Here is a 26,622-nt window from a genome sequence, read left to right as displayed (position 1 = left end):
TATATATTTTTTTTAAAAATACACACTCCAATTATTAGTATATATAATTTATTAATTTTTCAAGGTTAATTTTGAAAAAGAACCCGGTCTAACTAAACCACGTAAACCCATCCCAAATATCAGCTCGAGATATTTCCGGTAACCGTACCGGATCCAAGATATCGTCCAAATCTTTATTTTTTATATATAATTAAATAATTCAGATAAATAAATAAATAATATAAATAAAATAAAAAAAACAAAACCCATAAACCCCAACCCATATATATACACACCTCTCTTCTCCTCCTCTTCTCCTCAATCTCTCCTCATCTCTTCTCTTCTCTTTAAGCGGATGATTGGAACCCTAGTAGCCCTTTTGATGTATGTTTTTGATTCTAATGGAGGCTGCTGCAATCTCAATCTTTGCCTGGTTATCAATCTGTTTGTGAAGTTGTGAGTGTTGCTTGTCCCACAAGAAACCCTCAATGCTGGTCGGATTGTGAGTTTTTTTCTCTGGATTGTTGTTGTTTTTTGATGTTTGATTTCATGTTGTTGATCTGTTGTAATGTGGATTTTGAAATTTTTTTTATTTGTTCATTTTGTTACTGGGTTTTTTTGAGGTAATTTGGTGGGATTTTGGGGGGTGGGGACTGGGGAAGGGTGTGGGGGGATGGAACCCCCAATGCAATCTGAATTCTGTGGTGTTTACCTTGTTTTGATTGCTTTCTGGATGTTGATAGGTTTACTAGTCTTAGTTTTTGATTTATTTTTTCAGGTTTTTGGGTGATTTTTAGGTGGAAATGAAGGAAATCTAGCTGAAAACCCAAATGCCATAGATTTTTCTAGTTATTTGAATTCATTATTTGTGTTTTCTGAATCTAAACTCAAGAGACGGTTTCAATCTTTTTATGCTTTTTTTCCCCTCTTTTTCTGGGGTTTTATCTGATCCATTTTGATACAGAAAAGAAGGAAATCTGGGCGAGAATTCCCTCTGCAATCTCAAATCTGAAACCCTGAGCTATTTTTCTGGATTTTTGGACTTATTTGTTTTTTAATTTTTGGTGGCTTTTTTTTAGTGAATTCTGAGAGGAAGACTATGAGACTTGGGAAACAGGAGGAAGGGGAGATGGAGAGTCTATTAGATGAGATCCCTCACGCCATTAACATCAATGATTCTCGTCATGGACTGCCTATGGATGCCTTGTTTGGCAGGACAAGTGTCTCTGATGACTCATCGTCACCGATTTTCCATGGTTGGCTTCAATCCCACAACAATGGTTATGTTCATGGTGATGGCAATGGCAATGGCAATGGCAATGCATGCTGGTCATCGCCCATATTCTCTGATTGCTCTTCAAGCTCAGGCGAAGACCGGATGCTGGATGAACAAAGATTGCTTGATGGCATTCGAAACATAAGCATTGGCCGACAAGCAATGGCTGCATCGATGGTCAGGTCTAATTATAACAACTCTGCAAGGAGAAGCTCTCCTGAAATGGATCTTGGGCCATCTCAATGCCCTTTGTGGGGAATGGAGGGGTTCAGTGGTAATCACAATGTGAGTGTTTTCTCACCTCCATATCAGCCTCGTACTGCCAAAGGAGCCTTACAGTCACAGAAGAATTTGTGTAATCTTGATTGTGATGTGGATGCTTTGAATTCTTCGAGTCCAAGATCCCCTTATGATGTGCATCCTAAGGTGAATTATAGCTTACCTCTTGTGAATGAAGAGGCAAGAACATTCCATGGCAATGGAAATGGGAATCCAATCTCCTGGTTGTCATCTATTAAGAACTTGTGTAATGTGGAGGATTTTGATATTGAAAGCAGTTTGATTATGCAGGACAAAGGGTTGTATGGTCCGTCAAATGGGCGGAAGGCACCACAGGCCAATGACCAGCTTCCTTTAGGTGGCCTTGGTGGAGTAGTGAATTATGGGAGCAGTCCTCGCCATAATCGTTCTCCAATTCATCCTTTGTTATATGAGCGGTGGGTGGATGTTGAAGGGTACATCTCCTACCTTGCCAAAGACCAACATGGGTGTCGGTTCTTGCAGCGGAAGTTTGATGATGGGAAAGATCAAGTCGATAAGATATTTAATGGGATTATTAATAATGTCGCTGAGCTCATGATTGATCCTTTTGGGAATTATCTCATGCAGAAGTTGTTTGACGTGTGTAGTGAAGAGCAGAGGATGAGTGTCATCCTTGTACTCACAAAATATCCTGATGAGCTTGTCAGAATATCTCTGAACATTCATGGGTATTGATCATTGCATTTGAGATTCATCTATGTTTGCTTCACAGTTGTTGTTAGATGTGATAACTTACCTGTTTTATCTGATTGCGCTATACTATACTGGTTCAGGACAAGGGCTGTCCAAAAGCTGATAGAGACTATTAAAACCAGGCAACAGAAAGCTCTGGTTATGTCCGCTCTTCAACCAGGGTTTCTTGAACTCATCAAGGATCTAAATGGTAATCATGTGATACAGCGTTGCCTGCAATCTCTTACCAATGAGGATAATAAGGTATGCTAAAACTTAGAAGATAATAAATAATTTTGTGAATTGCATTGATTCATTTTCTTATGCTTAATCTCTTCATGTTCCCTTTGATATGATAGTTAATATTTGATGCTGCTGCAAAACATTGTGTTGATATTGCAACACATCGACATGGGTGCTGTGTCCTGCAACGCTGTATTGCTCATTCAGTTGGAGAGCATCGTGTGAGACTGGTTTCTGAAGTTTCTCTTAATGGGCTCCTTCTAGCTCAGGATCCTTTTGGGTAACAATCTGGAAATTTAGCTCTGACTTCCTTTTGTTTTATGAAAGATATTTTCTTGTGGAGTTTATTGTCAATGTTTAACTCAATTCTGAATATTTTTTTATTATAATTTTTTATTTAACTCATGGCAATAGGATGCTCGAGACGAGCTTATTAGGTGTAATGAAGGTAGGATCACTCCTGTTAATGTTTAATTTTTCTCTTGCTAGGATGGCAGTCAGAATTTGGCCGTTCTTGGAATTTTTACTTTGGGTTTGCAATATTTAACTGATTACAAACCAATGTAATATTTTCCATGACCTCCCTCCATATATTCTGATCTTTTAAACTAAAAACCAGGGTTTCCTTCTCTTGATGCTCCAGAATATATATATATATTCCACCAATAACAATGTTTATTGTCTTTATTATTTATTTATGTTGCAGAAATTATGTTGTTCAATTTATTCTGGAGTTGAAGAACCAATCAATTCTTATGATCCTGGCTTCTCAATTCGAAGGAAATTATGTGCAACTCTCAACTCAGAAGTTCAGCAGCAATGTGGTGGAAAAATGCCTCAAGTACTTCGGTGAAGAAGCCCGTGCAAAGATTATATCAGAACTGCTTACAGTACCTCGATTTGAACAGCTAGTGCAAGACCCATATGCAAATTATGTCATTCAATCGGCTCTTGTAAATTCTAAGGTCTTCTTCATCCTATCCATTGCTTTTCCATTTTTTAGGCAGTGAAGCATTAAATCCTTATCTTTCTTCTCACTTTTTACTGCAAATTGCAGGGCTCTCTCCGTGCTGCATTGGTTGAAGCTATCCAACCACATGCATCGGTGCTTCGAACAAGCCCTTATTGTAAAAGGATATTTTCTCGAGCTCTGCTGAAGAAGTGATGTAAAACTGTGAGTTCTGTAGAGCTGTGTTGTTGTCTTCCATGTTCACTAGTAGTGCTGTGTCATGGTTTAGAATCCCAACTCTAAGAGTCTGCTGAAGCCCATTGTTTGGCTTTCAGCTTTAGGGTTTGTAAAAATAAGCAATTTTGCGTCCTGCTGCTTATTGCTATGTATTTGATGTGAATTTCTTGTGCATCATCTGTAGTATTCTGCTGTCTTTCATATTCAGACTATCAACTTATCGACTTTCTCTTCGTAACTCTTTTTTTATATGTTAGTCTTTAATGTTTTCATATATTATTATACTTTTGAGTTAATGTTTTTGACTATGATTTACAGGAGCATAAAACATTCATTATATAAGCAACATAAATAAAAGGCAGAAAAATAAACAAACATAAGTAGATTATTTATAAAAGTTGAAACAAACCACAGTAGACTCTGAAGTTTTACAGGGCAAGCAAAACAGAGCACTGAATACGGTGGATATATCATATGCAGCAAGAACAAACAGATGCTTTATTTTATATCTATAAAGAGGCAGAGCTCAAGCATTACTTTCTCCTATCAAGGCAAGAAGGAAATCCTCATAATCTCCACGAGTGTCCTTAGCAATGGCACGGTCTAATGGCACACTGTTTCTTTTGTAGTACTCTTCCTTTATGATTTTCAGATCAACTTCAGCTCGAGTTGTTATTACCCTGGTCAGAGCACCTTCATCGGTTCCCATCTTGTTTATCGCTAGCCGAATAACCTTCTCGAAATATCTTTCTGGGGCAGTGATGCACTTCACTACAGCCCTCAAGGCAGAGAGGAACTCATCTTTAGGATCAGACTTCAAATCCTAGGAAGGCCAAGCAAAGGTTTAGCTGATGAAAACATAGTACTATCTAAATTAATTTGTGTTCAACGCTGATACCTTATTGATTGGATTACCAAACTCATTGTGGTAATGGTTTAGTGTTGCAAAGAGTTGCGCCTTGCTCCGGCTAGCGAGAATCCTGATAATTTCATCATTGCTGTAATCCTTTTCTGAGATCTTTCCATGGAGTATCTTAGCCTCCGATTTTGCCAATGAAATGTTCACTTCAGGCCCATCGTAGCGGAACGAACTTACCAACGGTACAAGAAGCTACACACAAACCAAAAGCAAGTACGATCAGAATCAAATTGGTATTAATTTAGACTGTGGTACCTATTAGCTTCTTCTGAAGGGTGAAATAACAATACAACAAGACCAAATGGAATCTGCCATTGCCAACAATATGGAAATGGATAATTACATCGGATGATCTTTTATGTTGCAATGCGGAAAGCAGAGTCAACAGAGCTTGATATTTTAACAAGACTTCATTTATGTATATACACACACACAAGCTCATCATCTAATTACACTATTTTTATTAAGAGTTTGTAATTACCCACAAACCTGGCTAAAACTAAGATCTTTAGCATTTGACTCTAATGCAACAGGGCGAGGATTTGACTCCCCTCAAGACATAGTTAAGACATAAAATAGAGTGTGTAATGCCTTATCATTTAAAAACCCAAATAATCACTTTTTTTTTAACATAAAACACTGGGCTTCATGAGGCTTGCAGTCACGGAACAATCACAAATTTTGGTATGACCTTTTGCCAGGTTGCAAAACAAACCTTTTTTTTTCCCAAAAAGAAAGAAAGCACAAAGCATGGAAGCACTGACCTTTCTGAAATGATCGGAGGTGTGCGCCGCAACATCCTCCTCCAAGGAGCGCTTGAAGCGGTCATGGTACGCACGCCTGGCGGTGAGTAGCTCCTCCGGGCTACGGGTGCATGCGATCTCTATGAGCACTCGGTTCGCAGGGCTCCATCTCTTTATCACCTCCCCCGCCAACAATGCATCCCTCTCCGCCGGCCCCAGCGTCCATGTCAGCACAGCCTTCTGCTCACCAGCCCCAAGAACAAAAAATAATAATAATAATAATAAATTTAACATATTAAAACAACAAGTAAGATAGAATGCTGTTTCATTCTTTCACAAAATAAAATCTCTTGTTACTGGATTAGAAAACCAAACGTGAAACACAAATAAAGTCTCATTTCAAATTATCACTACTTCTCACTCAACATAATTTTAACTCTAAAATGAAAAAAATCAAACCTTTAATATGCTAAAAATAATTTGGTCCTATATATAGAGAGAGATATTTTCCAATCACAATAAGAATTTTGTAAATTTTAAGGACTAGAATTAGCAAGGACCAACGGAATAGCTTATTTCAAAAATCAAAATAAGTACCCCTTCACTGCTACGGTTTCATTGTTCACATTTCTAATACTTTAAAAAAAAAAATTAAAATAATTTATGTATATTTTTGATAAATTACAGAAATTATTTTTGGATTGAAACAGATGATATCAGCACCCGCTAGCGATGGTAGCGAGTAGAAAACAGAAACCCGTGAACAAAAGCAAAAAAAACCAATGAAAAATCTCAAACAAATAATTCAATAAACCAAAGCAAAATTAAAAACTTTAAAAAAAAAAAAAAAGAAGAAAACTTGAAGTTGAAGATCGGATCTATGCGTGATAAGGGGAAAAAATTAATAATAATAATAATAAAAAGGAGGGAAGAAAAAGCCCCATCTTCGGGATCAGCGTCATCACACTGGTCGCAGTGACCATAAGGTACGATGGGCAATTGGAAAAAAAAAAAAAAATCATCGGGATAAGCACTGTGCTGATCTCGAAGTACGGATCGGCCGATCTGATGTCCAAAACCTTGGATCAACCCTTTTTATCATATGTAAACATAGATCAAGCCGGAAATTGATGATCGGAGGGGAGAAGGAGGAGATGAACCTCGAAGTCTCGAGTGAGCTCCTTGTCGAGGGACTTGAGGAGATCCTCCCCGTGAGTCTTAGAATAGACGTCCCGGATGACGCGGCGCTGGGCTGCTGTGCGGTGGGCTAGGATAGAGATAATCAATCCCTCGTTTGTTCCCCAACCTAGGATCAAAACCAAATCAAGGAATGAAAACAGAAATGGTGAGAGATCTAGAACCGTGAGTGAGAGAGTTGTGAAGACCCACCTGAGAAGGCTTTGTGGAGCTGCTCGCAGTCCTCGGCCGGGGACGGGACGGTGGCCGGCACAGAGATGGTCGCCATTGTCGAAGCTTCGCGAGAAAGGAAAGGAGGTTTTGATTGTTTTGAAGGGGTCGGTTGGAAAGGGACAAGGGGTATAAATACTAGAGAAGTGGGGTCCATTTTTGGAGTTTGTTTTTAAGGTGCGCGTACAGTGGACACACGTGGCAAACCTTACGCGGAGAACTGAACGAGTTTTTGGAATGATCTGTGAAGGCGCTTGAAATTACCAATTAAGCCCCACTAACTAATATTATTAAATTCTTTTTCCGTGCATGACCCTTTTAAAATGTGGATATTTGAAGAAAACCTCCATAAAATTATATGATTTTTATTTTTCATTGCATTAAAACAAAATTATATGAGAATTTTTTTTTTTTTTTTGGGCCAAGTAGGTATGGCAAAAATTGAACTCCGGGTTTAGTTTTCCCATGCCCCGCCCCACTAATAATCTAACTTATTATACATTATATAGTGTAAAGAGTAAATAATTTTTTTAAAAAAAAATTCAATAAATTTCTTATGAGCTTGTTTTTATAAGTAATTATTTTATTAAAAAAAATTATTTAAAAAATATTTTTAACAATTTTAGTTATTTGTTTGTAACTATGAGCGGGGCGAGACGATCGGTTAATGTGAAAAAAAATAGAATAGGGCGAACCTTGGATGGCTTGCCCCGTCCTGCCCCATTGCCATCCCTGGGGACAAGACAAGCGTGGGTGAGAACTAAACCTAGGTTAGTCAGGCAGTCCGATAAATGTTTGTATCATTCATGGTGCATAAGACCAACCAAACGTCAAAATAGATCATTCCATGTATGAATAAATGTAGAATGAGAGCATGACTAGATCCTTGTTCACGATCAATGCATTGATCGCTGAGTGCGGCTATTAGCTAATACAACTATTCATGTGCGTTTTGGGGGAACATAGTGAACATTGTTGTCAGCACAGAGAGCCTGCATATGGAGAAATATGTTAAACACAAGACAAAATACAACCACATATGGATTTAGATTAGGCATGGAATGAAATAAATTCTAACTCCAAGATATTCTAACTTGCAGGTTTTTATATACCTGGTATTCCTCCGGAAGTTCCTCAGAGACTGCAAGTGTGTAGCATCCTGGAATAAACCTTCCTACAAAGGGTTAACAAATTTCAGGTCATCGACAAATGTGTTTTAGTAATTCTCTCAATGCAACATAATGAGATGGGATAGATGACAATCAGACAAACTATATAGCCCCATATTAAACAAGGCATGTGAATTTCTTCGCACCCATCACTATTAATTGAGCTAATAAATGCACTCAGATGGTTTCATTGTTTGATTTACCAATTCTTAGCCAGCGAGCAGCCCAACTTCGAGTTGGATCCATGACTGAAATAATCCTGCAGAAAGAGAAGCCAGATATCACTTAAGTTTGGCATATATATTTGTAGATGCTACTAGCAGATATAAGAAGTCCTGCCAGATGGACATGGTTTGTTAGTTTGAGTGGAAATCACTAAAAGAGAATAGCAATGACAAATTTCAGAGGAAACATTAAGAAGTTCAGCCAGTAAGTCAAAGTTGCAAATAATTGGCATAAACATAAGAACTCATATAAATGTTACACCAATATTTAACTCTAATAATTCCTCACACTTTTAGGTATTAAAAGTTCACCAATGATGCAGGTTCAGTGGCCTTCCAATGGTCTGGAACTTTTACTCAGTTCAAAGGACTCCCATGTTACAAAATCACCCCATGACAAATGAAATGCTAGACAAAAATGTAATACTTACCCAGTAAAATTGGGAGTGGTGCAATTTACCACATTGTCGTGTTCTTTATCCATATCCAAGAAGGGGCAATTTTCACAGCCAGACTCCCTAAACTGCATAATCAAGACAAGAAAGCACATAAATAAAATAAAATAAAATAAAAAGAGGAAGAAAAAGATATTGACAAAAGTATATTTAACATAGGAACATTTTCTTCCAAAAAAGCAATCTCAAATACATCTAATACTTATCCAAATTACATAAGCCATTCATGTAAACAAAAAACTTTTGCAGCAGAAACACAACTACAAGGAATGCGAACAGAATGCAGGAAACTGATGGTCTGAATAAAATTAAGATGTTGACCCACAGACAACATATGTATGAACATACGTTAATGTGAAAAGTACCAGCTGTTATGGTATGCACATAACATATACCAAATGCAAGGCTAAATGAAGGTTAAGCTCAAAACATCCCTCAGCCTCCGATTAAATTATTCTAAACCACAACATGAAGTTTATGCAACATATAATGCAATTTATAGTAAACCAATTAACAAATGGATAAATACAACTTAAAATTTATATCAAATTTCACCTACTAACAGATTATAGATGCTACAATAAACAATTCTAGCAGAGTGGAAACATAAAAAAAAAAAAAAAGTGTCCCATGTTTTGCGGGCATGTCAAGGTTGCATCCTATGTGCAAATTTCCTCAAATTAGTCATAGAAGGATATGCAGATGAACTTTATTGTAAATGAATGAAACTATGAATAGAAATACTTTGAAAATCACTTCAAAGCATACATTTGGGTATCACTTGTTCATTGCCTGAATAAAATTCTAGTCTTGCTAGCTTCACCAAACAAATTCAGCTCAACGTCTGTGGTGTGATTTCATCATAGAAATACATTGAAACCTTCACCTTTAGTAAAGATTAATTCATACAAATGTGGAAATTTCTTTTCGATCTGATATTTCAGTAAGAGATTTCGAATCAAGGCAGCTTCTTGTTGACAGGATATATACAGTATTACTTCACATAATCAAAACCAGTACGAGAGATATTCAATGCTTAATCTGAACTTCAAAGAGTTGTTTAACATACATTTTGTCAGATGATGAAGATTCAAACGAACCCTAAATTTGTTAACCATCCATAAATTTATGGGGGCAAATGGAGAGATTTTCAAACCCTAGAACCGAAATCAATGCCAGAAAAATAGACAAGGGGTCAACGGGAGAGAAAGCAAACTCATGGGAAAATAAGAAACCATGACGAAACCCTAAACCTAGCACAAGATGAGGAGAAGGACCTGATCGTAGGTCTTGACGAGCCGGCAGCGGAGGCAGGCGCGGAGCTCGTGGCCGAAGCTCGTGGGGATCTGCGCGAAGCTCGACGCCCGATCGTCCTCGGACGGCATATACTCGCTTCGCTTCCCTCCCGCCATCGATCCCCTCTCCTCTTCGTTGTTGCCGCTGCTTTGAAAGCGAACCAAGTGATGGAACTCCGTAAATGGGAAAAAAAAAATCGATTAAAAAAAAGAAAATTAATAATTACTTTTTGAATTTAAATTAATCTGAAATTAAAAAACTTGTATTTTTTAATTCTTATATTTTTCAAAAAAAATAAAATAAAAATATTTCCAATGAATAACATTCCATATAATGGAAGGACATAAGCTAAAAAAAAATTATTCAGAAAATGAAACATTTTCTTATTAAGTAAATTCAAAATCTATTATAATGGAGTTAATATTATTTTTTTTTTTAAAGCTAGTCTTTGGTCAATCGATATTAGGTTGTTCAATTTTAATTTGTGCAATTAAAAAAAGTGGAAATTGCCAAAAACACCTTGTAAGTTTGCAATATTGCCAAAAACACCCCGTTAGTTTTGCACTCCTCAAAAACCCCTTCCTTTTGAATACGATGATTTTTTTAAACCCCCAAACATCTAATAGTGATTGATAGAGTTAATTTGGAATTTTTTTGGACTGAAAATTGTCCCTGCGTGGGAAGTTATGGCAAGTGTGACGGGGTTTGACTATAATGCCATTGAGATCAGATGAGTTTCTATTTGAAAAATGAAAGCTCTATTTAAAAATATGAGGTATGAGGTTACTGCTTTAAAAAAAATGAGTTTCCCTGTTTAAAAAAATGAGTTTTCTATTTAAAAAAATTAGTTTTTTTGTTTAAAAAAATTGAGTTTTTCTGTTTAAGAAATGAGTTTTCTGTTTAAGAAAAGAGGTTTCTGTTTAAAAAAATGAGGTCTCTGTTTAAGAAATGAGGGTTTTGTTTAAAAAAATGAGGTCTCTGTTTAAGAAATGAGTTTTTTTCCGTGTATTTATCACCCCCAAAAATCTCTTTATCTAGCGTTGGATCGGGCCAGGTGAGACAAAGCATGCGGCTCACAATCACGATCACGCTGCATGAAAAATGGGATTTCATGTTCGAGAGAAAAAGGTCAGACCTTTCGATGCCTTCGCTCGACGACGAAGAGCATGCGGTCTTCCCGAGGTCAACGGCGAAGAAGATGAAAGAGATGAGGTCGACGGCGGGGAAGGCGATGAAGACGAAGACGAAGACGGCGAGATCGAACCCTCATCGGCGCCGCTTCCTCCCTCCGCTCTCGCTCACCAACTTAGGCACCATGGATCCAAACCCCGGAATGATCCCTAACCCTAACCCTATTGCTATCCATGTTGCGGTCTCCGCGATCGAGAATGGTTCCGTTCGAGTTCGACTCGTCTTATCCGACGTCGCCATCGAAGACCTCACCACTCCGACCGCCGAGGAACGTCGCCAACCGGATCGCCAACGCCGATAAAGATTTCTCCTTTAAGACCCCACGAGAGCGAGCCGCTCGAGATCGCTCGCCGGATCCGGAGCTCGGCCTCAGCGTTCGCGAGATCGGCGACGATGAGATACTCGATGTCCCTACTCAATGAGGGTCTCTGTTTAAAAAAAATAAGCTCTTTGTTTAAGAAATGAGTTCTCCGTTTAAGAAATGAGTTCTCTGTTTATATGCTTGTTTGTCTTTGTTTAACTATCGATGTTTCGTTTAATATATTGCGTTTACGTTTAAAAAAGTGCTTAAATATCGTTGTTTTCTATTTAAATATGTACGAGTGCAACCTTTCGATGCCTTCGCCGACGACGAGGAGCATGCGGTCTTCCCCGAGGTCGACGACGAAGAAGATGAAAAGAGATGAGGTCGACGGCAGTGGAAGAGCGATGAAGATGAAGACGAAGACGGCGAGATCGAACCCTCACTCAGCACCGCTTCCTCCCTCCGCTCCCGTCACCGACTTAGGCACCATGGATCCAAACCCCGGAATGATCCCTAACCCTAACCCTATTGCTATCCATGTTGCGGTCTCCGCGATCGAGAATGGTTCCGTTTCAAGTTCGACCCGTCTTATCCGGACGTCGCCACCGAAGACCTCACCACTCCGACCGCCGAGGAACGTCGCCAACCGGATCGCCAACGCCTAATAAAGATTTCTCCTTTAAGATCCCACACGAGCACGCCACCTTCGAGATCGCTCGCCCGGATCCGGAGCTCGAAAGACTCAAGCGTTCACGCGAGATCGCGACGATGAGATACTCAATGTCCCCTACTCAATGAGGGTTTCGCTTTTAAAAAAATGAGGTCTTTGTTTAAAAAAAATAAGCTCTGCTTTAAGAAATTAGTTCTCTGTTTATATGCTTGTTTGTCTTTGTTTAACTATCGATGTTTACGCTTTAATATATTGAGTTAACGTTTAAAAAAGTGCTTAAATATCGTTGTTTCTATTTAAATATGTATGAGTGGCCAAGATTAATTGGTTTTATATGCAGGATTAATTTGCCATGTAAATATTTGTTTTTTCTGCTTTAAATATTAATGTTTTTTTGTTTAAAAAAATGAGTTTTATGTTTAAAAAAATGAGGTTTCCGAGTTTTTCGTTTAAGAAATGAATTCTCTGCTTAAGAAATGAGTTCTATGTTTAAAAAAAATGAAAGCTCTGCTTAAGAAACGAGATACGTCAAAAAGAATCGAAAAAGAATGAAAAAATGTATGCAAAAGGTTTAAGAGCAATGATGGAATTTCATAATGCAGGGGGTAAAAAGGAAGTGAAACAATAAAGGAAGGGTTGTCTGAGGTATGCAAAACTCACAGGGGCTGTTTGGGAAGTTTTGAAATTATCGAGGGGTAAACAGTAATTTTCCCTTAAAAAAATTATAAACTTCAATTTTTTTACATGTGTCACGAAAAAAAATTACCAGATGGCTTAAAAATAAACTCAAATTAACCTACTAGTTTCAATTTGAGGCTTTTTTAGGTAAATAAGTAAAAATGGAAAATTAGAAAAGTTCGAGTAAAAATAGTGAGTGATTTTTTGACCCTAACCTTTGGGTGGGTTAGGGGTCTTGTTATGTTATTTTGTTTCGACCTTGTTATCTTGTACTTTGTTTTTGCTCCACTTCAGTGGATGTTGTTTTCGGGACTTATTTTCGCTTAACGTACGCGTTTATCCACTTTTTTTCAAAAAAAATCAGTATATTATATATTAATATTCTCATAAATTTAAATTTTCTTATAATATATATATATATATATAGATTCAAAGACGGATTGCGTGAGATCCTCTTCCGTCTTCCGTCTTCCAGAGGCTTCTTTCCCTTGAGCACCAAGCCCGGGCCTTAACCCTAGTGCTATCCTCATATCTAGCATCTACGCTAAAGTTCACTCCTTTCCGGCACCGGCGTCGGAGATGTCGCACTTCGGGAGATCAGGGCCGCCTGACATCAGGGACACATACTCGCTTCTCGTTCTCAACATCACTTTTCGTAAGTGCATACGTTTCTTCTCACGCCGTGCTTCCTTTGATTTTGGTTTTTCTTGATTCCGACGTGATCTATATTAATTTGGGGGCAGGGACAAAGGCGGACGATCTTTACCCTCTCTTTGACAGGTATGGCAAGGTAGTTGATGTCTTCATTCCAAGGGATCGCAGGTGAGAGTGGAAACTAGCCTCTGCTTCTTCTTCTTCTTATTTTGTGTTCTCTTGGATTTTTCGTGTTGAAATTCTTTTCCTTGATGGGGTTTTGGATGTGTAGGACGGGAGATTCCCGGGGATTCGCGTTTGTGAGGTACAAATATGCGGATGAAGCGCAGAAGGCTGTTGATAGGCTTGATGGTGAGCTTCTTTTCGGTTTTGTGTCTGTTTATTAGGGTTTTGAACCTGATTAGAAATTTAGAACATCTTTGTTATTTTGGTTATTTGAATTGAATTTTTTGTAATCTTGGATTTACAGGAAGGAATGTTGATGGTCGGAATATTATGGTGCAGTTTGCAAAGTATGGGCCCAACGCAGAGCGGACGTATGTCATTAATTTTTCTTTGGCTTTAATTAGAAGTTTAAGTCTGTTCTTTTTACTCCTTCCATCACAAGTTTGGTTTAATTGACATTGAGATGGATTTAATTGTGTTTTGTTTGCTTTGCTTGTGCTTTTATGTTTTTATGCATCGTGCTTGGTTGTTGTAGTTTGTGTACAGGGAAAAGTATAAAGCTTGAAAATAATGCAGTATTGTGTCTGTGACTATGTTCATTGTTTTAATATGCCAATGGGCGCCCTTTGGAGGTAAATAACATATGACAACCAGTTTTCTACACAATATTGGTGGCCTCCAACAATCCATTCTCAGTTCAGCCTTAGTTCAGCCTTAACGGCTTCAACTGCCTCAATACATTTTGGAATATTTTGAAACCTCTAGACCATATCATCCTCCAACACTAAAACACAGCCTCCAGATAATTGCTGGTTGGTTGGGGAGCGTGTCAGGATGTTCCTTGACATTACAATTGTTGCCCACAACACAGAACATCAATTTCATGTATAAGTCTTGTGTTGCTGGTATGTTAGTCACTGACAAACTGTTCTTGGATGAAGCTTAATTTTAGTAATTATTGCTCTTTACCAGAAGTCAATGCCTTGGTTGAGGCATAAATAGGGTGTGTCCGTAGTGGCTTGTCCACATTATAAAAAAAGAAAAGAAAGTAGTCTATGGCCATAAACTTGATCCATTCTTATTAATGAATTATGTTCACCATGATTGACTTTGTAACAGACTGATCGTCTTCTTACCCCAGAGTCCTTAAATTATAGCATGGTACATAGGAATGGAGTTGAACAAACTTGAATGAACTTGTTTATGTTTTTCCTTATTTGTGTCTTATTTATTTATTTAGTTATTTATTTTTTAAAGTACTAGCTTTTGCTGGTTGCAGTCACAAGGGAAGAATCATGGAAGCAGTTCCAAGGTCAAGGGGTAGATCAAGGAGCCGAAGCCCTAGGCCAAGGTAAGCTTTCTTGTGACTTTCCTTTTCTTCTCAAGCTTCAAGTTGATACCAAGTGACTTGGAACTCAAAGAGTCAGTACCAAATTTGGCTGCAAAATGCACTAGAGTAAATTGCATTTTATTTTGCCATTATATTATTTCCTTTACACACCTGATTTTACATCTGTAAAGCAAATTACTAATATGAAAGTAAATTATGTTTATTGGTCCTATGAGTTTCTAGCAAGGTTAGATTTGCCTTCTTAGAACATCTATTCAATCACACTGTTTTGTTCTTGCTTATGCTTATGCTAATCGGAAAGGTACTCATGTGGTTCTCTGTAATCTCTGTTGTATGTGTTTATGAAGAAAGTTGCATCATATTTGGTTTTAATATTAATCTTATACATGTTACATTAAGATCTGCGATATTGTATATGTAACTCTCCCATAATCTCAATGTATGCATGTGCTTATGAATGGAGTTGCATACTAGGGTCTTAGTCTTGTTTCTTAAACTTGTAGATTAAGATCTGCGATATTGCTTACATGGCACTCCATAATCTCGATATTTGTATGTGTTTATCAAGAGTTGCGTCATGTATGGTTTTAGTCTTGGCTCTTAATCATGTTACAGGAATATCCATGATACTGACTATGTTTTGGTTTCTTAAATATATAAGAAAGCCCCAGTTTTGACAAAAGCAACTTTGCTGGTGCTCCGGCGCATTAATGTCAGATGATATGTTTAAGACAACATCATTGTACAAAGCATGTTAGGTTCATGAAAGCAGTGGCTGCTAATGTTCACTGCATTATAACCTCCACATTTTGGTGATCTTGGCATGACAAAATGTATATCATGATGAATTAGTGTTAAAGAATAATGTAGGAAATTTCTTGTGCTAAGCGTTTAAGTTGATTAAACCAGAGGCTGCATCTAAGTACATGTATATCATTTAATTTCCATAGAAGACCTGTCAAGAAGCGAAGGGAAGAAGTCAAGTATGCGTGCCACATTCTTTCCTGGCATTCATCTTTGTTTGCGCTGTTTTTTAAATGATTGTTCAATGCTTTCAGGTATAGGGATGATTACAGAGATCGAAATTATAGAAGGCATAGTCGCAGTAGAAGCAGAGGAAGATATGAGCGTAACAGGCACTATGACCGAGAGAGATACTACCATCGTAGTAAAAGTTACAGTTTCAGCCCTGACTATGACAGAGATTATGGTCGAAGCAGGTTAGATGATGCCCGAAGGAGCAGGAGCCGCTCCTTTGCCAGGTACAGTATCTCCTATTATTGTGCATCTTTTTTTGTTTCTTCCTGCCCTTTTAGAATGAAATCCTTTGGCAGTGCATCACCTGCTCGACGTAGCTATAGCTCAAGGAGTTCCTCCCCCCGCAGGACACCCCTATCTCGTGATGCGAGCCTGGATGAACATGGCAGTCGGGGGAAATCTTCACCTTCCCGTAGTGTTTCTCCCGAAGGTCGTCAAGATGACTCCAGAAGTACATCTCCCTGCAGTTCTGGCTAGGTAATTATCTTACGTATGCTACAGTTCTCTTTAAAATCTTTGGTTGTTAGTTTAATAATCCTCATCTGTCTGATCAGTTCTCATCATTCAGCAGAATTAAACTGTCAGCTATCTTCAGCATATAAAGATTGAGAAGGATTCTCATGAAGGTAGAGGCATATGGTTCTTGCTGGCAGTGATCTTGTTTCCTAGGTTTAATTTTACTTCGTTAAGGTCAGCCAATGCCTCTTTCATGTGCCTACTATAGTTCTATCCTTGTGTTTTGTAGCCATGGTTCTTACATGGAAATCTAGAATTGCTTTAGATGGCTGCTTTGTTGTATTTTACTTGAAACTCTTGTTAGCTCTATGTTGCTCTTGAACAATTCGAAGAAGGTTTATTTTGATTCTAATTAATATGAACTATATTAACCTTCCTAGTTTTGTTCGAGAGGGAGTGAGTTGCTGATTACTGACAAGATGAATGTATATCGGTTTTCATCCTGATGAAGCTGCTGTGGCTGACCCTGTTTTCAATTTCATTTGATGATGATGATGATGGTGGTGGTCATGATGATGATGTTGATGTTGATGTTGTTTGTTGGATGGTCGTGACATTTGTCATGTTACAACACCCAACCACAAGTGAGGCCGATTCCAATGTCAGTACCATTTCTAAGTCGTTACATGATGCCTTCTCATCCTTTGCTAAGGCCTATGTGTTTTCACTTTATTATCTTGAATGGTTTTTTCTGCGTAGATATAGCTTCATCCTCCCATTTGTGTCTCGGTTGCTGCTGCGGTTGATATTTGAGACCTCAGAAAGTAGCAGCAGCTGTTAAGTGCATGAGATAAAGCTTGGGTTGAAATGCACCGTGACCATTGCTCATTGTTGTGCTTTGGTATGCTACTCTTCCGCGATTTGATATGCTGTGGTTATTGCACTTTGCTGTGCTTTTTCTGAATACCAAGCTGATACTTGCATGTTGACCATAGCTCATTTTTTGAAAGTTAATGGTAACGCCGCTCAGCATGCTTTGTTTAGTATTCGTACTTAAATAATTTTGTGGAATGAAGCTATATGTAAAGATATTTTTCAACAGGTATTGGTGAGCAGGTTTATGTTCTTCACCCTTGTTTAGTTACCGGCTCATGTGATTTATATATCTTTCAAAGTAAAAAAACGCTGGTGTCGATTGGCTGTTAGTGTCCGGCGATGTTGACATTAGGATACCAACCAAAGAAAATGTTTCGAGTAGTAACGTGACATTGCACTGCGACCTTATTTCAAGTAAGCATTTTTTATTATGTTAAGAGGAGGATCTTTGTCTGTAGTGTTTGCAAATGAAAAGCAAATTAAAATCAATGCCTCTTTTCAGTTTCACCCTTTTATATCCAACTCATGCGTTAAACACGAGCCCATGGGCGCATACACGGTGGCATGCAAGACGTGTTTATTTCATCAAAAGTTTTTAAATCTTTGTCAAGTCAAACATATGAATTAGTGGAGGTATATCCAATGTAGACAAACTTGGTCCGACCAGTCCGCCATGAGGTTGATTCGGGTTTAGTAAGAAGTAAAAACCTCTCAAAATCTAGTGATGTGGCTGGTCTGTTAGACTGGGAATCAGATGAACTGACTAGGTATAAATGATCAAAAATCAACTCAAGTTTTTTTATATATCACTCTGTGTAATCCCTACACTAGATGAGATGGCCATAAATCTTGAGACTTATAATTAACTTAAAGAAGAGGTGCCAATCTTATCCAACCCTCCAACTGTCTTCGCCATCTCCACCCTCTCGAAGCTATATATTGCCTTGTCCTCTATTGATGGTGGCTTGCCGTGGCCTTGTGGCAATGCCAGCCGCAGTAGGGATTTGGTCTTTCATCAAAGTAAAGAGAGAAAAACACAGTGATCAAAGAATTGAGAGGCCGTTTGGTTCGTAGTAATCATATATTACCACGTAACGAGATTACCGTGGTAATAAAATCGGGAATGTTATATGCCCAGGAATGTTGTGGTAATTCATGATAACCATGTTTGGTTAGAAACTCATATTACATAGTAATCAACTTGGTAATGTTTTAAATTTCCTATATTACCCTTGTGTCTACCATTTTATGCAAGTTTAAATTTAAAATAAAATAAATTCTTGGATAAAAAAAAATAAATTTTCGAAGATCAACATATTCCTAAAATAATGTTATTTAAATTTATTTTTTTTATCCAACAAATAAAGTATAAAAAATATTATTTTTAAATAAAGGGCATAGTTGTCCAAAAAATATTTCAGATTACCACCCACTTGGTAATCCAACATAGCCACCTATTTTGGTGGTAATGGGATTACCAAGTTTCTTGATAATCTTCCAAGGTTACTAATCACAGATTACCATCAATATTACCATCACCACCAATCCAAACATGGTAATCTTGTCAGATTACCACGTAACAGGCGGTAATGTTTTCACATTACCACGAACCAAACGGCCCCTGAGGGTTAAGAAGGATGTGGTGTTTTTTTTCCGTTTGCTTTCATATTCATATAAAATCTAAATTTTATATTTAAATATTTTATTTGCATCCCTACCCAAAAAAAAAAAAAGCACGGTAATATTACGCATAAAAAAAATCTCATTATATTTTATTTTTATCTGAATAACTTTACAAAATTTTATTTTATTTTTTATAACAGAATTATATAAAAAAATTTAACTTTATTTTTTAAAAGAAAACTAAAATTATCCTTATTTATTATAATCCTAAAAAAATTTAGTTTGTTTTTAATTATATATATGAAAATATCCACATAAATTTCATTTTAAGCATAAAGATTAGTTCTATATAATTTTCTATTATGTTATTTTTAATTCGGGTGTATCTGTTTGGGCATAGTATGGATTTAAATATCAAATTTAACTTTTTTTATTATTATAGCTATATTTATGTTACATTGTATCATTATTAATCGTTATAATTTATTTTTTTTATATTTTATTATCGGATTTGCCTGACAACATTGAGTATATTTTGAAATCATTAATTATTTATTTTATTACTATATATATATATAACACAAATCCACTAAACATGAATAAATAATACCCTCTCTGTTTCTTTTTAGTTGTCATATTTAACTAATTCACATCAATTAAAAAAATTAGTTATAATTAGTTAATTATTTATATTTTATAAAAAAATTATTACTTTTTAAAACTACCTCTATTTAAAAACTTTACTAGTAAAAATATAATTTATTGTTTAGTTAATTTTGATTTATTAAATTATATTAAATTAAATAGATAAATTTTAAAAAAAAAATATTTAATATTGCACAAATTTTTTGATGTGATAAATAAAAATAAAAAAAAATAAAAAAATAACTCCAAAACGTAAGTAGCGGAGGGAGTAATACTTTTGGAACATATAACGCTGCCGTTCCAACTTCCAACCTTCGTTTTCTGCCAGGCACCAGGAGTTATGCGTTGCTTTCTATGCTTTAATGCATTGGCCTACAAAATTAAGCTGGTTGATCAACAACCATGTCAAGCCCAGCAGCCCCACCCTCAAGAGTCAATGTCATTGGATTCCCCGCCCTTGATTATTCTACATTATGGATTTTTAACTTTTTTTTTTCTCCTTATAAACTTTATTTTCCATATTTAAAATGGCAAATTGCCCTATGCATTCATTGTCTGTATTATTAGTACTGCTACTGGTGTCATTATCATTATTTCATGCAATTGTAATTTATGTTGTAAAGTTTCAATTTTTTTAAAAACAATAAAATGTTTTATAAGAAAAAAATTAAAAATCATTTTATACAAATTATACCAATAGTACCGGGTCTCTTAAATAAAATATTTATTTTAAGAAGAATTTGAAATCAAATCCTAATAATCACATAAAATATAAAATATGGATGTAAATGTTTATTGAGTTTGTAATTACATTTCACAAGTGCATGTTTTTAATTTTTTCTATACTAGGTGTTTGTAATTTATATGTTAAAAAAAAACCCTTGATACATAAAAAGATGACATTAAAAAGTTTCGAACATGCATTTGTATGCGTACCATGGTGGTTGAGGTCATAATTCAAAATATTATATCACCAAAGACTTATATTTAATTTGACTATAACTTCATTAAAACACGGCATCGGGATGGTAACAAGTCTTGTGTTTTATATTCTTTCCGTTTTTTTTATCTATTGTGAATAACCGAATCTGACATATCAAAAAAGTTATTATTTTATATAATTTAATAAAAAATTAGTTATCTTTTCAAAATTACCCCTAATTTATATTTTCATATTTCTCTATTATATTAAATTTAAAGAAAAAAATAATAATAAAATGTTAGGATAATTTTTAAAAAAATAATAAATATTTTTTAATTTTTAAAAATAATAAATTAAAAAAATATGAATTTATTACAGATAAATAGCAACAGAGGAGTACAACAATATCAATAACAACAACTGATAATGTAAATTTCCGATTTAGCAAGGGGGCATGCATAAAAGTGTCCTTAAAGGAACATACACGTGTCGCTGTTCTAATCATCAACCGTACTTTTCACTGTTCATTCCCAAACAGGTGTTCCATCCCGCCATAAGCTTGCCAAGGTGGACGAGTTACAACCCGCTTTCTCTTGCCGTCCAATTTCTCGATATTCCCTATATCTCGCCGGACCGCTCTCCCCTCCTCTTCTTTGTCGGAGTTCTTTCGCCGGCTATCCAATGGATTACGGCGATCCAACGCCGGAGGACAGCTTCTCGCGCTGCCCCAAGTGCCGTGCGGCTGTCTCTTATTCTGAGCCTTCTGATCGAAGGTCGGAGGAGGAATTGAGGAGGGCGATCCGGCGGTGCACGGAGGCGGCCGGGAAGGGGTTTGCGATTGGGGCTGGACTTAAGGGTGGCCTTGCCCTCTTTTCGATTCTCGCTCGGTTGAAAAGCCGTAGGACCTCTGGATCTGTGACAAGGTGGGATTTTTAGGGTTTGTTAGATTATTTTCTTTTGGGAGTTTTTTGTTTAGGTTTTGTAGTCATTTGTTTTTTTGGTTTTGATGGTTAGGAAGGTTGGATCGCTCACGAACTCAGAGGCGATTGTGATTGCAGTGAAAGAGACGTTGAGATATGGGTTGTTTTTGGGGGTTTTTGCGGGGACGTTTGCTTCAGTGGATGAGCTTATTGGCACCATTGGAGGGCGCAAGAGGTGATTATCATTGACTCCATTTCTTGCCATTTTTGGTTATTTAAAGAATATGTTATTTTTGATGGTGTAGACTTTAACATATTGGGGGTGTTGCTTAGTGTCGTAGCAATATTAATTGAGGTGGAAATCTGTTTTGATTCAGATAAATTCTAAGCGTAGGAGACTTTGTTGTTGTAGAATTTAAGTCCTTTGGGCTCTGGCTTGCTTATTTGATGGCCGATCATTATACTTCTTGCGGTTTTTGGTATAGTGATTTATAGCTGTGTTAGGACTTTAACAGGGTGAATTAGTGCTACCTATCATAACAATTTTGTTTGAGGTGGTAAAGATTTAATTCAATTAGCGGAAAGTTCCTGTGCGTGAATTTTGTTGAGTTTCTTTCCATCTATGTCTGTTCATTTGATTTTGTCTCTCCAAATTCTAGATGCTGTTGTTAATGAGTGAAGTAAAAGTTTTGTTCCCTATTTTGGTGATATTGTGTTGTCAATCATGCTTTAGTCTTTATATATATATATATATATTCCCATGTTGTGCTGACAGAGAAATTTTTATTTGGGAATACTATGTTTCTGTGCGTATATAATCGAGATTTTCTTGAATGTGCTTACTTTTTGTGGGAGTTGAAAGCAGCATATAGTGTGCACCTGGAGATTCCTTGCAGTTATGCTGCATAGGCATCATCACACCATTGAAGTGAGCTGCATGCATTATTTTAAAAGTGTGGCATGGTGGAGCATATTGCTTGTATGATACTACAAGTATTGTAAATTTTAGGATTTCAATCTTGAACATTTCTGGATTCTATTGTCTTAAACATGTAACTATTTGAGTTATATATTTTGGTAGATAAACACTGTTACACTCTATGGCTCTAGCACAAGGCTGTTATTCCCTTGGCAATGAGTTATGTGCTGATTGATTTCAAGTTAAGATTTCAGTTAAACAGGCATTGTTTTGCGCTTGCACATAATCTTTATCATGATTTTCTCCTGCATAATTTTGTGTTACCAGATTGTGGTTATCATAAGTTTTAATTAGCAAATCAATTGTTTACCTTCATTTTGGTGCAGGACTGCTGGCTGGAGGTCAATGCTAGCTGGAGCAATAGCTGGTCCGTCTATGCTTTTGACTGGACCAAAAACTCAGCACACTAGTTTGGCTATCTACATCTTCATGCGGGCTGCTGTACTAGCAGCACGTTGTGGTATAAAGAGCAAGAGACTTGGAAAAATTTGTAAACCTTTAACTTGGAAGCATGGTGATACATTCCTTATGTGTCTCTCATCATCACAAATTTTGTATGTTCTCTTTCTTCAGATATTGGCAATTAGCTTGTTATTAGTCCTTTCTTCTATTAATTGCCACCATTCAGAAAACCACAAATCTCTCATTAACAATGCATATACATTGCATGTGAAAAAAAGTAATAGTATGGAAAGCTGATGAAATGTCGGCCAAAAGAATTAACTAAGAATTATTCAATATAAATTACATTGGAAGACACTTTTAACAGTAGCTTGTTAGCATGATATAAGCAATGTCTTAATTTTATGTTATTGTATCAGTAGTTATTTGTTTAACATTACTTGCTTGAGGGCCCGTGTTGTATTTGTCTGCTGGTGACCTTAGAAATGTCATCAGTTTATGACTGCCATCAATGTCTCTGAATTTGGATAATATTACTATGGAGGGTGGATCCATTTATTCTTAGATCCTTAAAGTTTTTCTGAGTAATGTGTATGGTTTAAGTTCTTACTTGGGAAGAACTCACATTGAAATTTACTGTCGAACATATCAATCAACATTGATAAATTATAAATTGGAACTTTGATGCTTTCAGGTCTGCTTATATTTTGAAGCAGGACAGCTTACCATCATCCTATAAGTCATTTCTCAACAAGCATGGAGGAAAGGATCTTGTTATTCTGCAGGGCATCAAAGATATAGCAAGCGGCATGCCTTTCACCAATTTGCTGGAGGTGGAGAAGTATTATAAGTCTGTTGGTGTTGACATAAAACTAGACCCGAACATGAAGGTGCCCTGTTCGGTGTGTAGTCCCACTCACATATCACTTCTCAAATATGTTGTCTTTCTAAAATCATTTCATCATAAAGCTGTCAAACCAATTTGGTAGAAAGGTACTCCTTGATAAATCACTTTTGGGTAAAAGAGGACGTTTATAAACATTTCAGATTGGTCTTGGTCACTAAATCAAGGCGTGTGCCAATAATCCTTGTTAGACCTTCGGTGATATAGCCATCCTTTGTTTTCATGTTTATTTCTGATTACAATGCTGTTGTCAGAATCTTCATGGACTACATAATTGTTATTTTAATAGTTTTCTGTTTTCATACAGAAAAGACATTGTCAAGTCTTGCCTAAGGTCATATTTAAAGCCTTTTTAGTGAGACTTTTGTCCCAAATGCATGTAATTGCGAGACTTTTGTGAGGTACACAACCTACACTCATATATAAGACCCTATTGGGAGAATACAGATTATATCTTTTGAACGTTTCAAAGGAGAGAACTAAGTTGAAATTACATGTAATAAGTTCCAAAGAAGAGCATTGGCCTCAAATGTAAAACAGATTTGGGATGAGAGAAGTTTGAAATAATATTTGGAAGTGGAATAGTCTGCCTGCTGCTTCCGCATGAAGGAAGAAAAGTAAATGATGTGCATTAGCATCTTTTACCACATTTAGTCACTTCAATTCTTCTATGACCAGTTCTATTGTATTTCACTGGTTTGTTCCAAGTATATGACATCTTTAGTTTTTCATGCTCCATTTCTTAGTATTCTTATATGTTAGTTGGTGTTTAAGTTTTGGCATGTTTATTCATGCAGATTGTACACGGCAATCAATCCTGTACTGGCCATGTTCTTTCTTTTCTTTTTCAAGCATATGGAAGAGCATTGCCCGTATATGTTCCAGTGTACTTAATTCCTGCACTGATTGTTCATCGTCAGGGCCTCTTGAAAAGGTAACGTTCTTTATATATATATATATATATAATAAATTCGCTTAGTTAAAGACTTTCACAATTTTAATTTGAAACATATATGAAAATATTTTTCTTAAATAAATGTTTTAAAATTTCTGAAAACAATGCAAATTATTGACTGGGAGCTAACCTTAAGTATTTGAGTTTTCTATATTGCTCACCAAGGTGACTTGACTAGATTATATTTTGAATGATTGACCAAGGTCATGTGTGGTGACTTCCACAGGGAGCACATGGAGTTTATTGTGGGTCTCCTTAGAGTTTGATCTTTAGCTGATTCAAGAATGTGTATAATGAAACCAAAGCATTGTGGTATCTTCATCACATTTTGTTTTTTTGTTTTTTTTAATTTTTTTAACTTAGATTTTGGCAGATATTTGGTATTCTCCAGTCCAAACAAGGTCTGTAAAATCAGGGAAAATTTTTAATCACTGATGAAATAGATCTATATAGATTGTTACTGTCCTCAGTTTCCTTTTGAATCTGTTAGATGTCTTGTCTTTTTGCTGTTGGGCAAATTAGGTGGCATCGTAAAGGTTTTGTAGGCTGAAAAGCACTAAATTTGCACATGTATAAGGAATTCTAAACTCAAATGAAGTCTTCAGCTTTCATTTCCTTTTTATCTTCACAATCATTTGTTAAAATGCAATTTTCTTTTACTTTGATCTCTTTTGTGCATCTCTTGTATTTCTTCTGTTCCTCACCCTCATATGAATATCTGATATTTTGTTTGCTGAAATAACATATGCTTGACACCCTCATATGAATATATGATATTTTGTTTGCTGAAATAACATATGCTTGACACTGTGTTTGTTCAACCAACGTCATGCAGGCCATACACTATACTTGGAAAGAGTCTTCTTGGAACTGCAAGATCTAGCTTGTTTCTCTCTGCATACTGTGCGTCAGCATGGTTAGTTTTCATCTCTCTTTGGTCTTTCCAACTCTAACAACTAATGCAGAAAACATTTTTCTTCTCAACTTTGCCACCTAGCTGCAGTAACTTTGCCAGGTTACTTTAATGACTTAGCCATGATGAATATCCTAATGCCTCTTGTAAATCCTGTTTTATGGGGAAATCTACTTGGTTATTGATCCTTGATTTTTCATTACAGGGCCTGGACATGCTTACTTTTTAGGCTTCTTGAGAGATGCAACATACCCATGGTTGCAATGGGGACGGTAAGTTATTGTTATTGAACCATTTTAGCCATAGGCATGCTTGGTTTTGTGGCTGGAGTTCATTTTAAAATTAGAACTTTTTGTCAAAAGCCCTCACCGAAAGCTATAATTTGGTGTTTTATGTAAAAGCTCCATTTTTGTTCATTTTTTAGTTTTTAGTGTTCTGAAAGCTGTTTTCTATCTAATCAAAGTGCTTTTAATCATTCAAAACCTTGTTTAGAGTTTCAAAAGGATCCCCTAGATTAGTTATCAACAATTTCTCAATCAGGCATTGTGGTTACCAATTGTTGCTCCTGATGACAGTTCCTGACTGGCCTGGCACTGTTGATTGAAAAGAAAAGCCGAAGAATAGAGATATCTTTATACTGTCTAGCGCGAGCTATAGAGAGTTTCTTTACTTGCATGGCCGATGCTGGCCTTTGTCCTCAGGCTTCTAAATTGAAGCGATCCGATGTTCTCGTGTTTAGCTTAGCTACATCCATAATCATGCACTGCTATGCACAGGAAAGGGATGTTTTCCGCTCGAAATACCTAAATGTGCTTGACTGGGTGTTTGGCATTCCGCCACCATGCGACAGCAATGAACTCGAGAAATGTCAATGTTAACAGCAATTTTGAAGAGTACTGCTTTCCAGGTTTTCTCCGTTGCTTTTGTTTGGATAGGTTTATTATTCAGCACATTGAATTAATGATTTTTTAGGTTCATTATTCATTTTCTAGCGTCAGATGCAAACTACAAAATCAGGTTATATACTCATGTTGTTAGGACCACCTTCAAAATGTTTTTACAAGAATGTAGTGTCTGAAAATGAAT

The 26,622-nt window shown here is 36.5% G+C and overlaps 5 protein-coding genes across 18 annotated transcripts; 3 read left to right on the top strand and 2 right to left on the bottom strand.

Moving 5' to 3' along the window:
* The first annotated feature begins 313 nt into the window (after positions 1 to 313).
* On the top strand, positions 314 to 3,915 carry LOC120260485 (putative pumilio homolog 7, chloroplastic). 2 transcript variants are annotated; one of them, XM_039267971.1, is made up of 6 exons: positions 314 to 435; positions 1,059 to 2,244; positions 2,350 to 2,512; positions 2,608 to 2,771; positions 3,198 to 3,456; positions 3,549 to 3,915. In XM_039267971.1, exons 2-6 carry the CDS (start codon positions 1,079 to 1,081, stop codon positions 3,654 to 3,656), a joined length of 1,860 nt encoding a protein of 619 aa, XP_039123905.1. In that variant the 5' UTR covers positions 314 to 435; positions 1,059 to 1,078; the 3' UTR covers positions 3,657 to 3,915. The 2 variants fall into 2 exon arrangements, with proteins under 2 accessions (XP_039123905.1, XP_039123904.1); XM_039267970.1 differs by having other exon boundaries at positions 314 to 481.
* A 129-nt stretch (positions 3,916 to 4,044) lies between these two features.
* Positions 4,045 to 6,882, bottom strand: LOC120261980 (annexin D2-like). Its single transcript, XM_039270009.1, has 5 exons — positions 6,729 to 6,882; positions 6,500 to 6,645; positions 5,361 to 5,579; positions 4,576 to 4,788; positions 4,045 to 4,500 (listed from the first exon to the last, which is right to left on the bottom strand). Exons 1-5 carry the CDS (start codon positions 6,802 to 6,804, stop codon positions 4,204 to 4,206), a joined length of 951 nt encoding a protein of 316 aa, XP_039125943.1. The 5' UTR covers positions 6,805 to 6,882; the 3' UTR covers positions 4,045 to 4,203.
* Positions 6,883 to 7,528: 646 nt separating this feature from the next.
* On the bottom strand, positions 7,529 to 10,062 carry LOC120261701 (transcription elongation factor SPT4 homolog 2-like). Its single transcript, XM_039269682.1, has 5 exons — positions 9,872 to 10,062; positions 8,571 to 8,662; positions 8,119 to 8,174; positions 7,859 to 7,920; positions 7,529 to 7,738 (listed from the first exon to the last, which is right to left on the bottom strand). Exons 1-5 carry the CDS (start codon positions 10,004 to 10,006, stop codon positions 7,688 to 7,690), a joined length of 396 nt encoding a protein of 131 aa, XP_039125616.1. The 5' UTR covers positions 10,007 to 10,062; the 3' UTR covers positions 7,529 to 7,687.
* A 3,119-nt stretch (positions 10,063 to 13,181) lies between these two features.
* On the top strand, positions 13,182 to 17,440 carry LOC120261957 (serine/arginine-rich splicing factor SC35-like). Of its 11 annotated transcripts, none has more exons than XR_005536673.1 (10): positions 13,182 to 13,388; positions 13,477 to 13,555; positions 13,659 to 13,738; positions 13,857 to 13,923; positions 14,832 to 14,903; positions 15,962 to 16,165; positions 16,289 to 16,418; positions 16,513 to 16,631; positions 16,838 to 17,058; positions 17,157 to 17,440. XR_005536673.1 is itself a non-coding variant. In XM_039269979.1 (8 exons), exons 1-7 carry the CDS (start codon positions 13,313 to 13,315, stop codon positions 16,416 to 16,418), a joined length of 759 nt encoding a protein of 252 aa, XP_039125913.1. In that variant the 5' UTR covers positions 13,182 to 13,312; the 3' UTR covers positions 16,513 to 16,809. The 11 variants fall into 11 exon arrangements, 1 of the variants encoding a protein (XP_039125913.1); XR_005536668.1 differs by having other exon boundaries at positions 16,238 to 16,418; positions 16,513 to 16,567; positions 16,909 to 17,058; XR_005536667.1 differs by having other exon boundaries at positions 16,238 to 16,418; positions 16,513 to 16,567.
* Positions 17,441 to 20,908: 3,468 nt separating this feature from the next.
* On the top strand, positions 20,909 to 26,427 carry LOC120262281 (transmembrane protein 135). Of its 3 annotated transcripts, none has more exons than XM_039270373.1 (8): positions 20,909 to 21,386; positions 21,478 to 21,618; positions 22,689 to 22,916; positions 23,459 to 23,654; positions 24,466 to 24,602; positions 25,459 to 25,539; positions 25,742 to 25,808; positions 26,112 to 26,427. In XM_039270373.1, the coding sequence occupies exons 1-8, from the start codon at positions 21,145 to 21,147 to the stop codon at positions 26,412 to 26,414; spliced, it is 1,395 nt and encodes a 464-aa protein (XP_039126307.1). In that variant the 5' UTR covers positions 20,909 to 21,144; the 3' UTR covers positions 26,415 to 26,427. The 3 variants fall into 3 exon arrangements, with proteins under 3 accessions (XP_039126307.1, XP_039126306.1, XP_039126308.1); XM_039270372.1 differs by having other exon boundaries at positions 20,911 to 21,386; positions 23,459 to 23,666; XM_039270374.1 differs by having other exon boundaries at positions 21,284 to 21,386; positions 21,482 to 21,618; positions 23,459 to 23,666.
* The last annotated feature ends 195 nt before the right edge of the window (positions 26,428 to 26,622 follow it).

Source organism: Dioscorea cayenensis, chromosome 5 (assembly GCF_009730915.1).
Source record: "Dioscorea cayenensis subsp. rotundata cultivar TDr96_F1 chromosome 5, TDr96_F1_v2_PseudoChromosome.rev07_lg8_w22 25.fasta, whole genome shotgun sequence".
NCBI lineage: Eukaryota > Viridiplantae > Streptophyta > Magnoliopsida > Dioscoreales > Dioscoreaceae > Dioscorea > Dioscorea cayenensis.
This window is presented reverse-complemented; position numbering and strand designations above follow the sequence as displayed.

What these genes read in the sequence shown, in the direction of transcription:
- LOC120260485 (XM_039267971.1), top strand. Translation starts at nt 1,079, where the DNA reads ATGAGACTTGGGAAACAGGAGGAAGGGGAGATGGAGAGTCTATTAGAT. An exon ending in CTAGCTCAGGATCCTTTTGG is followed by an intron (nt 2,772 to 3,197) that starts GTAACAATCTGG and finishes TTTATGTTGCAG; the next exon opens with AAATTATGTTGTTCAATTTA. An exon ending in CGGCTCTTGTAAATTCTAAG is followed by an intron (nt 3,457 to 3,548) that starts GTCTTCTTCATC and finishes TGCAAATTGCAG; the next exon opens with GGCTCTCTCCGTGCTGCATT.
- LOC120261980 (XM_039270009.1), bottom strand. Translation starts at nt 6,804, where the DNA reads ATGGCGACCATCTCTGTGCCGGCCACCGTCCCGTCCCCGGCCGAGGAC. An exon ending in CCTCCGATCATTTCAGAAAG is followed by an intron (nt 4,789 to 5,360) that starts GTCAGTGCTTCC and finishes GTTTGTGTGTAG; the next exon opens with CTTCTTGTACCGTTGGTAAG. An exon ending in TTGGTAATCCAATCAATAAG is followed by an intron (nt 4,501 to 4,575) that starts GTATCAGCGTTG and finishes TGGCCTTCCTAG; the next exon opens with GATTTGAAGTCTGATCCTAA.
- LOC120261701 (XM_039269682.1), bottom strand. Translation starts at nt 10,006, where the DNA reads ATGGCGGGAGGGAAGCGAAGCGAGTATATGCCGTCCGAGGACGATCGG. An exon ending in ACCACTCCCAATTTTACTGG is followed by an intron (nt 8,175 to 8,570) that starts GTAAGTATTACA and finishes CTCTTTCTGCAG; the next exon opens with GATTATTTCAGTCATGGATC. An exon ending in AACTTCCGGAGGAATACCAG is followed by an intron (nt 7,739 to 7,858) that starts GTATATAAAAAC and finishes CTCCATATGCAG; the next exon opens with GCTCTCTGTGCTGACAACAA.
- LOC120261957 (XM_039269979.1), top strand. Translation starts at nt 13,313, where the DNA reads ATGTCGCACTTCGGGAGATCAGGGCCGCCTGACATCAGGGACACATAC. An exon ending in GGCTGTTGATAGGCTTGATG is followed by an intron (nt 13,739 to 13,856) that starts GTGAGCTTCTTT and finishes TTGGATTTACAG; the next exon opens with GAAGGAATGTTGATGGTCGG. An exon ending in GGGCCCAACGCAGAGCGGAC is followed by an intron (nt 13,924 to 14,831) that starts GTATGTCATTAA and finishes TGCTGGTTGCAG; the next exon opens with TCACAAGGGAAGAATCATGG.
- LOC120262281 (XM_039270372.1), top strand. Translation starts at nt 21,145, where the DNA reads ATGGATTACGGCGATCCAACGCCGGAGGACAGCTTCTCGCGCTGCCCC. An exon ending in ACCATTGGAGGGCGCAAGAG is followed by an intron (nt 21,619 to 22,688) that starts GTGATTATCATT and finishes ATTTTGGTGCAG; the next exon opens with GACTGCTGGCTGGAGGTCAA. An exon ending in GCATACTGTGCGTCAGCATG is followed by an intron (nt 25,540 to 25,741) that starts GTTAGTTTTCAT and finishes TTTTCATTACAG; the next exon opens with GGCCTGGACATGCTTACTTT.